Source organism: Haemorhous mexicanus, chromosome 21 (genome assembly GCF_027477595.1).
Source record: "Haemorhous mexicanus isolate bHaeMex1 chromosome 21, bHaeMex1.pri, whole genome shotgun sequence".
NCBI lineage: Eukaryota > Metazoa > Chordata > Aves > Passeriformes > Fringillidae > Haemorhous > Haemorhous mexicanus.
The window spans coordinates 3,062,227-3,075,152 of record NC_082361.1 but is presented as its reverse complement, the minus strand read 5'-3'; the positions used below and the strand labels follow the sequence as shown (position 1 = coordinate 3,075,152).

General features: G+C 51.2%; 1 protein-coding gene across 3 annotated transcripts in view; it reads left to right on the top strand.

Annotated features, from left to right (window-relative positions):
• COL5A1 (collagen type V alpha 1 chain) overlaps positions 1-12,926 on the top strand; it is a 145,498-nt gene that overhangs the window by 69,066 nt on the left and 63,506 nt on the right. For all 3 annotated transcript variants that reach the window (XM_059864825.1, XM_059864824.1, XM_059864827.1), the window contains 6 exons: positions 566-718; positions 990-1,046; positions 5,764-5,805; positions 6,022-6,084; positions 10,621-10,695; positions 11,577-11,669. In XM_059864825.1, the coding sequence (XP_059720808.1) occupies positions 566-718; positions 990-1,046; positions 5,764-5,805; positions 6,022-6,084; positions 10,621-10,695; positions 11,577-11,669 (483 nt within the window). The remainder of the gene's footprint in view (positions 1-565; positions 719-989; positions 1,047-5,763; positions 5,806-6,021; positions 6,085-10,620; positions 10,696-11,576; positions 11,670-12,926) is intronic.

Genomic DNA, 12,926 nt, shown 5'->3' with positions numbered 1-12,926 from the left:
GAGGCTCTCACAGAAGTGAACTTGGGTTTTTCCACATTTCCTGCTGTAATTGGACACTGACAGCGACACACTCTGGGTTTGGTGTGCTTCTGAAATCTGGGAACGGATGTGGGGCTCCTTGGCCTTGATAATCCAGGGTCTCCAGCCCCAGGGCTGTGAGAGATGAGGAGGATTTGGAGCTTGAAGCTCCCATTACCTCTTTCTTCAGGCATTTGGAGTTTGCAGGATCCTCCTGACACGAGCTGTGGGCTGTGTTGTGTTTTCCTCACTCCAGCTTTTCTACTCTCAGTGTTTTACTGGGGATCAGTGAAGAAATCCCAGGGAAAGCCAGAGTGTGTATTTGACATGAGCTTCTCCCATCTGTCTTCCTGCTGTTGGACAAGTCACTGGAGACTTAAAAATTCCAGAATCTATCTTTTCCCCAGGTTTTCCCCTTGTCACTATTGTGATAAAGCATCCTCAATTCACAAAAATCACCCCCCTCAACCTAACAACAATTAACATTCCAGCACATCCAGCTAGGAGAAAATTCCAGCCTGACCCATTGCTGCTCTTTCCTCTCCAGGCTGCTCAAGGAGGGGATGACCTGGATAAAGATTTCACTGAGGAAACCATAAAGGAATATGATGGGAATTATTATGACAACTATTACGACCGGACAGCCTCTCCTGACATCGGCCCAGGCATGCCAGCCAACCAGGACACCATCTACGAAGGGGTGAGAGGCCTTCTGCTCCATCCAGAAACATTCTGCTTCAAAATGTTGCTCCTTCCCTGACTTAGAGCAGAATTAGTGCTGAAAACCAGGATTCACCCAGCTGCAACTTGCACTTAAACAAGGAGGAGCCGCGCTGGGTGTTTGCTGCAGGAACCTCAGCAGGATTGGGCCAGGATCTCCAGTTCCTGCTGGGATTGGTGGTGGTGGTGATGATGGTGATGGTGGCAACGTCCTCTCTGACTGTGGCTTTGTGTTTCCCTGTGTCCCACAGATTGGTGGCCCCCGGGGTGAGAAGGGGCAGAAGGGGGAACCTGCCATCATTGAGCCGGTAAGGAGCACCTGAGTTTGGGGTTTTGTTGGGTTTTTTTCCCTCCATGGAAAAAGGTGCAGGGAATTTATTCTCGTTGGGACAGCTGGGAGGAAAACTTCCCGTGGAAGAATTCCCTGGTTCATTGAGTCTAAAATGCTGTAATTATATAATTTTGTTTTAAAGCTTCAAGGAGTGACCTGAATCGTGAAGGAAGTGCAAGAATTCCCATGAAATCCCTCGTTTAGCAAAATAGAACCTGGGACTGGAGTGTCAGGCAGGGGGCAGCCCTCATCCCTCAGGAGGTTGGGAGCATCCAGGTTGTCTCCTGCCCTGAACTCCCACCTTGGGGCTGGCTTTAATTGGGCCACCAATGGCAATAATTTTATCCCTGTGGGAATAAAAGGGATATAAAATAAATCCCTGCACAAAGCTGTGGAGAGGTTTGCTCCTGCAGCAGCTCCACATTCCCACCAGCTCCTCCTTTGTGGAACCCTCTTCCTTTGTATTGCTGGCCTGATTTTGAGGTTGATTTTCCTTTTGAAGAACAATCCCAAGCTGTGTGTGCCCTCTGCACTCTGCAAAAGCTGTGGGTGCCCAACCCAGCACCCCGAGGTGGGGAAGGAACCTGGTGGTGGGGCTGGCTCAGGGGTTCCTGTGAGCAGAGCAAGAGGCTCTTGGTTAATTCCCATTTTCTCCCCTCTCTGTGTGCCAGGATGCCCAGGTACCCTATTCCTGCTCCTCCCAGGCTGGAATGGGGGATCAGCTCCTTGCACCCACCTGCCCCAGCCCGGTCCCTGTGGGCTGAGCTCCTGCTGGCTGCACACCCACAGCTCAATTAACCTCATTTTCCTTGGCAGAGGGCCAGCACAGCACTTCCCATCATCCTGAGGCCATTATTTCCCTTTTAGTTTTTCCTCCTTTTCCTCTTTCACCTGAGATTTCTGCAGGTGCTGGGGAGGGGAGCCAGGCAGAAGCTGGGGTGCAGTAGCGTGGCTTCAAAACTCCAATTGAGCCCCTCATAAAAACATTTCTGACCTCTCCTTCCTGCTCTTCCTTTCTGGCTCTCTCACTCTGCAAACAAAAGGAGGAGCCAGCGATTTCCTTATCAGAGGGGTGGGAAGGGAAGGGGGGCAGCCAGACCCCAGCAAGATGATGGCAGAAACCCAGCCTGAAAAGCTACAAAGCGAACAAAATAGTGAAGTTTAATCATCCAGAAAGAATTTGGCCGCCTTTGCTATTTCAAAACACTGGAGCATGGATGGCTTTTGCCAGAAAGTAAACAAGACCAAATGCTGCCTTCTCCCTCTCCGTGCAGCTCCTCTTGAGCAGGGAAATTCGGATTTGCTGCGCTCTTTAGCTCTTTTTTTTTTTTTTTCCCAGTTTTTGATGGGAGCTGCAGGAGTAGGGAAATACAACCCAAGCACCAAGTTGGATTCTGGCGGATTTTTACTCCTTCCCTTTCAAACCCAGCTGTCCTTCAATCCTTGCTCTGTGCTGACACTTGCTGGAGGCAGCGGGGCAGGGCAGGGGCAGGAGGGATGGAGAGGAGGGATGCAGGGATCCCAAATATCCCAGCTGTGGGGTCACCAGGCTGCTGGCACCTCCTCAGAGCCCTCTGTCCTTTTGAGGGGACCCCGGTGCTCCCCTTTAGGGAGGGTTTGCTCAGCACCTCTGAACTGCAGCAGGATTTCAGGCTGGTTTTGGGATGTTGGGATGTTGGCTTCACTTGTGGGTGGTCTCTGAAGTGGAACCCTTGCCCTGTTTTCCCCTGGGACAATCCCAAATCCACGGCTGGCTTGCCCCCCTCAATGGGATCACCCCACTGGTGCTGTCCCTAAAACCCTGCCACGTTTCCATTGCTCCCGTTCCTGAACATCCATGGAAACACAGGAGGTTTCCTGCCAAGGAGAATCTCCAGATGTCCCCAAGGCCCCAGCTCGACATAAACCAGCAGATAAATATGGGAAGATGCCAAGGATGTTTGCATCCCAAATGGGCCAATTATCCCTGACCCTTCCCCCAGGGGAGGAGTGTCCTGGGGAGCAGAGCCTCGGTGCTGTGTGTGCTCACAGCAGCACCCCAAAAACCTCCTGGGTGGGCTGGGATTCTCTGCACTCTGACTCACTTCTGGTTTGGAACCTGCCACTCCAGAGTGTGCCATCGCTGGCCCCAAAAAGGATGGGGTTTGGGGTGTCCACATGCTGGGATCTCAACAAGGATGGGGTTTGGGGTGTCCATACGATGGGAACTCAACAAGGATGGGGTTTGGGGTGTCCACATGCTGGGATCTCAACAAGGATGGGGTTTGGGGTGTCCATATGCTGGGATCTCAACAAGGATGGGGTTTGGGGTGTCCATATGCTGGGATCTCAACAAGGATGGGGTTTGGGGTGTCCATATGCTGGGAACTCAACAAGGATGGGGTTTGGGGTGTCCACATGATGGGAACTCAACAAGGATGGGGTTTGGGGTGTCCATATGCTGAGAACTCAACAAGGATGGGGTTTGGGGGGTCCATACGATGGGAACTCAACAAGGATGGGGTTTGGGGTGTCCACATGCTGGGATCTCAACAAGGATGGGGTTTGGGGGGTCCATACGATGGGAACTCAACAAGGATGGGGTTTGGGGTGTCCACATGCTGGGAACTCAACAAGGATGGGGTTTGGGGTGTCCATATGCTGGGATCTCAACAAGGATGGGGTTTGGGGTGTCCATATGATGGGATCTCAACAAGGATGGGGTTTGGGGTGTCCACACGATGGGAACTCAACAAGGATGGGGTTTGGGGTGTCCATACGATGGGAACTCAACAAGGATGGGGTTTGGGGTGTCCATATGATGGGATCTCAACAAGGATGGGGTTTGGGGTGTCCATATGATGGGAACTCAACAAGGATGGGGTTTGGGGTGTCCATACGATGGGATCTCAACAAGGATGGGGTTTGGGGTGTCCACATGATGGGAACTCAACAAGGATGGGGTTTGGGGTGTCCACATGATGGCATCTCAAGGAGGATGGGTTTGAGGTTGTTCATATGCTGGGATTTCAAGAAGATCCATCCAAAATCCATAATTTTGAAGCGTCTGTATGCTGGGAGGGATTTCGGATGTCCATGTGCTGGGATCTCAAGAAGATCCATCCCAAATCCATCATTTTGGGGTGCCCATGTGCTGGGATCTCAAGAAGATCCATCCCAAATCCATCATTTTGGGGTGCCCATGTGCTGGGATCTCAAGAAGATCCATCCAAAATCCATCATTTTGGGGTGCCCGTGTGCTGGGATCTCAACAAGGATGGATTTTGGGGTGTCCATGGGCTGGGATCTCAAGAAGATCCATCCCAAATCCATCATTCTGGGGTGCCCCTGTGCTGGGATCTCAAGATCCATCCAAAATCCATCATTTTGGGGTGTCCATGTGCTGGGATCTCTGGGGTTTCCCTGCAGGCTGGAGGACAGGCGTGTGGCACTCACCCCTGATTCCCAGCCAGTGAAATATTTCCGTGGCTGAAGCTGCAATGAACGTGACCATGACCTGAATTCCTCCCTGGTGAGGAGCTGCAGAGCCTCTCCCGTGGTGGCAGCAGCAAATTCCCCCTCTCCCACCCAGCTGCAGTGGGAGCCAGGTCTCCTCTGAGCTTTGAGATGCCCTGGTGATGAGTGTGGGCACCAGGACAGGCAGAGAACAGAGCTGGCCACGCGTTTTTTGGTGCAGACCCCCTGATGGAAGCAGGGCTGGCTCATGGCAGGCTGCTTGAGGTTATTTTTTGCTGCTCTGAGCTTTGGGAGCGTGGTTTTTGGGGCAGGAATGCCTGGATTTTCCTGCAGAGATTTCAGATTCGTTCAGCTCAGCTGGAGTGGGGTCAGCTGAGGCTTTTGGCACCAGAGCCTGAGAACAGTTTAGGGTGACCCCAAAGCAGCTCCTACTGCTCATCCACAGATTTTTACAGGATTTCATCCCTTAGCAAAGAGGTCCCTGTTTGCCACAGGTGAGCTGGGAATTGCTGACTCCACCTGAGCTGCTTTATCTCAGAGATAAAAGAGACAGAGCTCTCCCCAAACCATTCCCCTGATGCCTCCTGGAAAGCATTTCCAGGTGGATTGGGAGTTTCTTTCCTGCCTTTTACATACTCATGATGGAAAAAAAAAACCCCAAACCTTAATTTTCCTGAGTGCATGATAGATCTGATCTAAAGTGATGACAAAATATTTAGATTGAAGAGGTTGGAGTAACAATATCCCAGAATTTTTCCCACACAGTGATTTCCTACGTTCACAGAGGAAATCACAGCGTGCAGTCTGCTGGAAAAAATCACTTAAAAACCACCTTGCAACCTGATTGCTAACTTCTTGTGAAGCTCTTTAGGGCTGGGAACAGCTTTTTTCCTCAAGCTCCAGCACCATCAGGGCTGGACAAAGTCCAGGATTTGCTTTTCCCTGAGCAGAGGGAGAAGGGGAAGGTGATGCTGGGGAAGGTGAAGCTGTGCTGGGGCTGATGCTGGGAGTAAGGGCTGGCCTGTGGGATTTAAACACACATTATTTGGCTTTTCCATGATCCTCTGCACCTCTGGGAGAAGTCATCCAGAGGGAGTGCAAACCCTCCAGCTCTGGGATTCTCCATGCAGCAGCAAGAGCTGAAATATTTCAGAACAGCTCAAGCACTGGGCATTTCCCTGCAGACAAAATGACTTTGAGGACGTGTCTAATCCCTTTTTTTCCTTCCTCTTGCCCAGGGAATGCTGGTGGAAGGCCCCCCTGGTCCTGAAGGCCCAGCAGTAAGTGGCATTTTCCCCCTGCTCCTGGGGTGGGGGATGCTGTCCCTGGGCTCTGTCGCTCCCATCTGCCACGCACGTGCACAGAGAGAGCTTTGGGGTGGATTTTGTGGTGCAAAAATAAACAGAGAGTTGTTCCTGCTGCTTGTAGAAATCTGCTACAAATAATAACACATTTTCTTTCGTGGCTTAGGTTTTTTTTCCCCTTTTCTCTGCCAGGGCCTTCCAGGACCTCCAGGACCCACTGGACCCGTGGGCTTGATGGGTGACCCAGGGGAGAGGGTGAGTGCCCGTGGCTTTCTCCTCTTTGCTGGAGTTTGGGTGGGGCTGTGGGGTGTCCCTGGAGCCTTCAAATCCTGTTAAAATCCTGTTAAAATCCTGTTAAAATCCTGTTCATCCTGCGAGAGCAGCTCCCAAAGGAGTTCATGGTGGGATACAGGGCAGGCTGCTCCCTGGCACTGTCCCCAGTCTGGGCACTGCCTTTGTTTTAGGTCAGGTTCTTTGTTGCCTCCTTGGTCGCTGGGGCTTGGCTGGAGCCCTGGGGCTGCTGCACTCCCCCTTTTCCCTGGAGCAGTGCTGGGAGGACCCTCCCCTGCCTTGCAGTGCTGCTGCATTTCCTGATGGAGCAGAAATCCCATTTCTGGTGCCTGGGACATGACTGAGGGCGAGGGGCCCTGCCCGAGCTCCATCCATCTCTGCCTGCCAGCCTGGAAAGTCAATCCAGGCTCAGCCCTGGGGGCTCCTGGGCCTGGCTTAACCCTTGTGGCACTGCACTGCTGCCCACACAGGGAGCTCTGCAGCCTGGATTCGCAGAGAGGGGGTGAGCTGGGTGGGGTTTGCATCTCCCTGTGGTCCAGGGAGAGCCCTAAAAATCCTCATCTGGCTTCTGAATATTTCCAGGGTGCTGCTTTTCCCTGTGGCTTCTTCCTTTTATTGGTTTACATCTCCCTGTGGTCCAGGGAGAGCCCTAAAAATCCTCATTTGGCTTCTGAGTATTTCCAGGGTGCTGCTTTTCCCTGTGGCTTCTTCCTTTTATTGGTTTGCATCTCCCTGTGGTCCAGGGAGAGCCCTAAAATCTTCATTTGGTTTCTGAGTATTTCCAGGGTGCTGCTTTTCCCTGTGGCTTCTTCCTTTTATTGGTTTGCATCTCTCAGTGGTCCAGGGTGAACCCTAAAAATCCTCATCTGGCTTCTGAATATTTCCAGGGTGCTGCTTTTCCCCGTGGCCTCATCCCTCTCTTGGTTTGCATCTCTCTGTGGTCCAGGGAGAGCCCTAAAATCTTCATTTGGTTTCTGAATATTTCCAGGGTGCTGCTTTTCCCTGTGGCTTCTTCCTTTTATTGGTTTGCATCTCCCTGTGGTCCAGGGAGAGCCCTAGAATCTTCATTTGGTTTCTGAATATTTCCAGGGTGCTGCTTTTCCCCGTGGCCTCATCCCTGTCTTGCCTGTCTCCACGGTGTGATGCTCAGCTCTCCCTTCTCCTCCTGCATTCCTGGCAGGCTGGATGCTGGCCCTGGGGACAGGGGACACTCCTGCTGTCATCTGTCCAGGCAGATGCAGATATTTGCTGGCCAGGCTCCTCTGGCACAGCCCTGCCAAGCCAAGCAGCAGCAGCCACTGTGTCCCCAGTGAGAGGGATAATTTGCATTCTAGCACAGGCTGCACCAGTGCCCAGAGCAGAGTGTAACCCAGCCCAGGGTGCAGGGAGAAGTGATGAACTCACACAGGAGCTGCCACTGCATTAAACCCTCCTTTTCAATTAGAGCAGCTCCTCTTTTAATTTGTTTATTATTAACCCTGAGAGTGTAGCTCATGAATTTACATGACCCTTCCCTGGGTGCAGTGAGGAACATTCCCTCTGCCTGCATCTGATAAAGAGATTTTTTTTTATCTGCTCTCAGGCAGGTGCAATGAATTAACAGCTCAACAATAGTCAGCTCTGTTAATATTGGCCAACACTCATTTAGCTCTGGTTTATTCATTGTAAAAAAAAAAAAAAAAAGAGCTTTATTTATTTAAAGCTTCTTCCATGATCAGGAGGCACAGAGGAGTTTGTGTCAGCAGCAGAGCTGAGGAGCAGCCTGGGTGTGGGAGGTTCCAGAGGGCTCAGGATGCTTTGGGATGATTTAGGCAGCTTTCCTGGAGCAGTGGGAAGAAGGAAATATGGCACTGAGGAGAGCAGAGAGCTGTTCCATGGGGGCTCCAGCCTGGGAGGAAGGAAGTGGGAAAATGTGTTGTGTGGAGGGGGGTGAGCTGCAGCACTAGAGCAAACTGCAGCTCCCTCACCCAGCCTGCTGCTGGTTGGGGAATTTGGGTGTCTGGGGGCTCTGGGGGGCAGCTCAGCTCGGGGCAAGGCTCATCACAAAGTATCTTCACCTTCCAAACCCATCAGTCCTTGGATCCCAAGGGAATTACTCCCCTGAGCACAGCTGTGCCCCTCAGAAGTGCAACAGGATCCCTGAAAAGGATCCCCAAAAATCCTGATTTGGCTCCTGAGTGCTTCCAGGGTGCTGCTTTTTCCAGCTGCTTTTTCCAGCTGCTCCCTTAACTAGGAGACCCCCAAAACTGCAAGAAACATCTCCTGTGATGTCATTTTCTGACCTCCCATCTGTCATTTTCTGTCCAGGGCTGAAAAACAACCAGGGAGAGAGAGAGAGAGAGAGAGAGAGACATTCTCAGCACCATGGTCCCACACAGACACCCCCAGGTCTCAGTTTAACCCTTCCATGGCAGTGTCACCCCAGGGTTTGCATTTCAGAGCCCTGCAAACGATGCAGGTTGCAGTCCCCATCCATCCCTGGCTGCTGTACATCAGCAAATCCCCATTTCCACCAGGAGAGCCACTCAGATTTACACCCAGACCCTGGCAGGCTGCATTTCTTCCAGGCATTCATGAATTTAAATTTCCAAAGTGCTTTATGGGTTTGATTTTTTTCCTGTGTTTCATTGCCCACCACACTCCCCTCACCCTCTGCTGGTCCATTCCACCAGGAAAAGAGCTCCCACACCCAGCCTGAAACAAAAAGAGGCATTTATGGATAAAAGCACTGCATCAACACTTGTCAGGAGAGATAAACAAGCTCAGCCCTGCTCCACCATAGGCAGGGCTGGAGTTATAGGAGGAGAGGGAGAGAAAAGAAGGTTTATCACACAAGACAAGCCTGGCCTAAAAGATTTGTGCCATTTCTGCCCCAACAGATGGGTCTGGGACGGGATCTCAGTGGGGCTGAGGGCTCTGGTGTGGGCCAGGCTGAGCAAACTGGGGAGAAATGGATGTTCTGGAGAGTTCTGCAGCCCCCCCTGGGCACTGCTGGGGTTTTTCCTGGTGTTTTCCTGCTGCTCCAGCCCTGGGAGCAGCGTTGCTAATCCAGGCTGGTCATGGTGCCTTGTCCTTGTGGGGCTGGGGACAGGGCCAGCCCAGCTGGGGACACCACAGCCCTGGCCAGGTGGGGCAGCTCCTCACCCCCACCAGGGCTGGGCTCTGGTTTGTGCTGGCAACTTCAGCCTGAGTGGTTTGGGGTTTTGGGGGGTTTTTAAGGGGAGGGAATGAGGGAATTGTGAAGTTGGATGTGGAAGAAGAGGGAGCAGAGAGATGTGGGGTGGGGAGACCTTGCTGGAAGGGTGTGGGGCAAGGACAAAGCACCAATCTTTTGGTTTGGTGCTCTGTCAGGTTGTTTTATTCAAATATTCTGGTTTTTAGGCACTTTGTTGCCTATTTGTCTTTCCCACCTTTATCCACCTCCTTTGTGGGGTGGCCTTAGGACTTCCTGGCTTTTGGGTGTCCCCTGAGATTTGTGGCAGGGTTTTGTATTTACATTTTTTCCTTGGGTCTGAACAAGCTGCAGGCAGCTTGAGGAGAGCGAGAACTACAAAAATGTTCGTGGCTCGCCCTTCCAAGAGAGTCAGTTCCCTAGAAATTGATTTATAGTTGGTGTTTCCTAACTAAAGCAGGAGCCAAGTCCTCAATCCCACCCTGCTGGTCACAAAATGAGCACTGGGGCGTTTTTGGCCTTGCTGGGATCTGGCCAAATCCCTGTTGCCATAAACTGCTGTGAAAATTGCAATTAGCCACACACATTGATGTCCTCCTCATTTGCATATGGGATCAGTGGGATGAGGAGGAAATCTGGGCTAACCTCAACTTTTTGCCAGGGAAAATTGGCCATATTTGGTAATTTATGGCTTCATCAATAGATCTTTGACTGCCCACTCCTTGCTTGAGTGCCAGTTAAAGATCCTCCTCTCTGTGGAGATCCATGGATTTGGGCTGATTTACAGCCCCTGACAGGATCACTCCACTGGGGGTAGAAGGAGCCTCAAAGGACTAAAATAATAAAAATAAAAATAAAAATAAAAATAAAAATAAAAATAAAAATAAAAATAAAAATTAAAAAAATTAAAATTAAAATTAAAATTAAAATTAAAATTAAAATTAAAATTAAAATTAAACAAGAGAGAAAAATAAAATTAGCTGATTGACCACGTGCAGGAATGAATTTATCTCCCTCCATTTCTCTCTCACTGAGTTAGGAAGTTTCATCTATTTTTGGATTTTTTTTTAATAGCTTTTAACAGACCCAACTAAACATTGATTCTGTTTTCTTAGAGCATGGCAGGGACTTGGGTTGCTCCAAAACTGCACGAGGCAGACCTTGGAAAAAGCAGGGGCAGGAGGGAATTGAGAAAATTGAAGAAAAATTGGGATTCCCACCAACTCAATCCCTGTCGTGGCAATATCCTGACATAACCACAGCTGCTCATGCATGGACAAAACCAAAATGATATTTTAGGAGTTTATTTTGATTTCTTCCTCTTGCAGGGCCCACCTGGACGCCCAGGTCTCCCCGGAGCAGATGGACTGCCAGGACCACCAGGGACAATGCTGATGCTGCCTGTGAGTACAAACAGAACTAAAGAGGGACTAAAATGAGTCAGATTTCTTGGGTTGGCTGCTGTTTAATGCCCCTTCTTGCAGAAATCTCCCATCCCCTTTACCCCAAGGACACGTTTTCCTTGAGGGAAAAGATGGATTTGGGTGGTTCCAGTTATAAATTGACTTTTTGCAAAGCACTGGAGCTCCTTCATTAGTCAAAAGCACAGACAGGCTAAAATTTCCAGCAGTGATGGATAATGATAAAAATCATGGAATATCCCAGGGTGGAAGAGACCCACCAGCATTATTGAGTCCAGCTCCTGGCTCTGCACAGGACAAGCCCAGGGGTTACTGGGATGGGATGGGATGGGATGGGATGGGATGGGATGGGATGGGATGGGATGGGATGGGATGGGATGGGATGGGATGGGATGGGATGGGATGGAAATGGGATGGGATGGGATGGGATGGGATGGAAATGGGATGGGATGGGATGGGATGGGATGAGATGGAAATGGGATGGGATAGGCTGGGATGGGCTGGGATGGGATGGGATGGGCTGGGATGGGATGGGATGGGATGGGATGGGATGGGATGGGATGGGATGAGATGGAAATGGGATGGGATGGGATGGGATGGGATGGGATGGGATGGGATGGGATGGGATGGGATGGGATGGGATGGGATGGGATGGGATGGGATGGGATGGAATGGGATGGGATGGGCTGGGATGGAATGGGCTGGGATGGAATGGGCTGGGATGGGATGGGATGGGATGGGCTGGGATGGAATGGGCTGGGATGGGCTCAGGGCAGCCGTGCTGAAGGGAGCTGCTCAGGCTCAGGCTGGGCAGGCTGCAGGGACAGAGCTGTGACCTGCCTTGCCCACCTTGTTCCCACCAGTTCCGCTTCAGCGGCGGAGGCGACGCTGGCTCCAAGGGCCCCATGGTGTCAGCCCAGGAGGCACAAGCCCAGGCCATCCTGCAGCAGGCCAGGGTGAGTGCTGCCAGCTGGGAGTGCCTGCCGTGGCTCTCTGCAGCTGCCTGCAACAGCAGAATGAGCCTCTGACCCCTCTGTGACCGCGCTCGTCCCCGGCGGGTGCGGAGGATCAGGAAGGGGACATCACGCCATGATCAATGTGATCAAGGGAAGCCAAACTTATTATCCCCAACAGAGCTATATTTAGAATAAGTTTCTGCTGTCCACGTGTCTCTAGCTAGTGCATGATTGGTCAATCCCAGCTGTTCACGTGCCCAAAACAGAATGCTGGTTGGATCTTTTCATTTTTCACACGCCTTGCTCTGGTCGTCTGGCCCACCCATTGCTTCTCTTTTTTCTCACTTTCTCAAACTTGCTGAGTGCTGATGACTCTTCTTGCATCTTTCTCAAGGACATACCAACCCCATTTCTGAGCATGTCCACTATCCATTCTTTGTGGACGTGTCCATTGTCACCACCAGGCTGGGTTGTGCATTGGCTGAATGTGGCCATTGTCCTGCAAAAACTCCTCCAAAAGATCCTCAGCAGTCCCCAGTGCTGCTGGTGGAACCTCTCACCTGCCACGGGCTTGCACCTTCGTGATTTGGGGTTTTATTAAGGACCAGCTGATGGAAAGCTGGTTTTCATTTCCTGCAGACCTCAGGCTTTGCTATATTTGTGTTTTCAGGGTCCCTATGAGCAGCTGTGCTCAGAGCATTTTCTTATTTCTGTGTGGTTTTCCCCCTGGTAAATCCTACTGATGAAACCTTTGTCACAGATAGAAGCTGCTCCCAGAATCTCCACAGGCAGATTTGTAATTTCATGTATTTATTTGGGAATACGTGGTGACCATCCCTGGAACATTTCTTTCCTCGGATGGCCTTATTGATTGATGTCCAAATCATCCCTGGCTGGCTGGTGCAACAAGATTGGCACGTTCCCAGCACAGCTCCTGCTCCCTGCCTGGATGGACACCTCAGTGGGAAAGGCTTTGCACTCATCTCTTCAAAATAAAACTGCATTTTTAGCCAGTGGAGCTCTGAAATTGTTCTCCCCCGGCTGCTCGTGGGAGCTTTCCTGAGAGCAGAAGGAGCCCCACAGCTCCCAAACTGCTCTGTTTGCACCAAAGGGACCCAATTCTGCTGCAAACACACCCTTGCCGTGAAGGAGAACATGTTTTAGGGTGGCAGTTCCCAAAGGGACACAGCTCTGGGGCTGTTTTATTTGGGGGCAGCTCCGGAGCCCACATCTGGCTGCAGCTGGGATGTGTGGCTG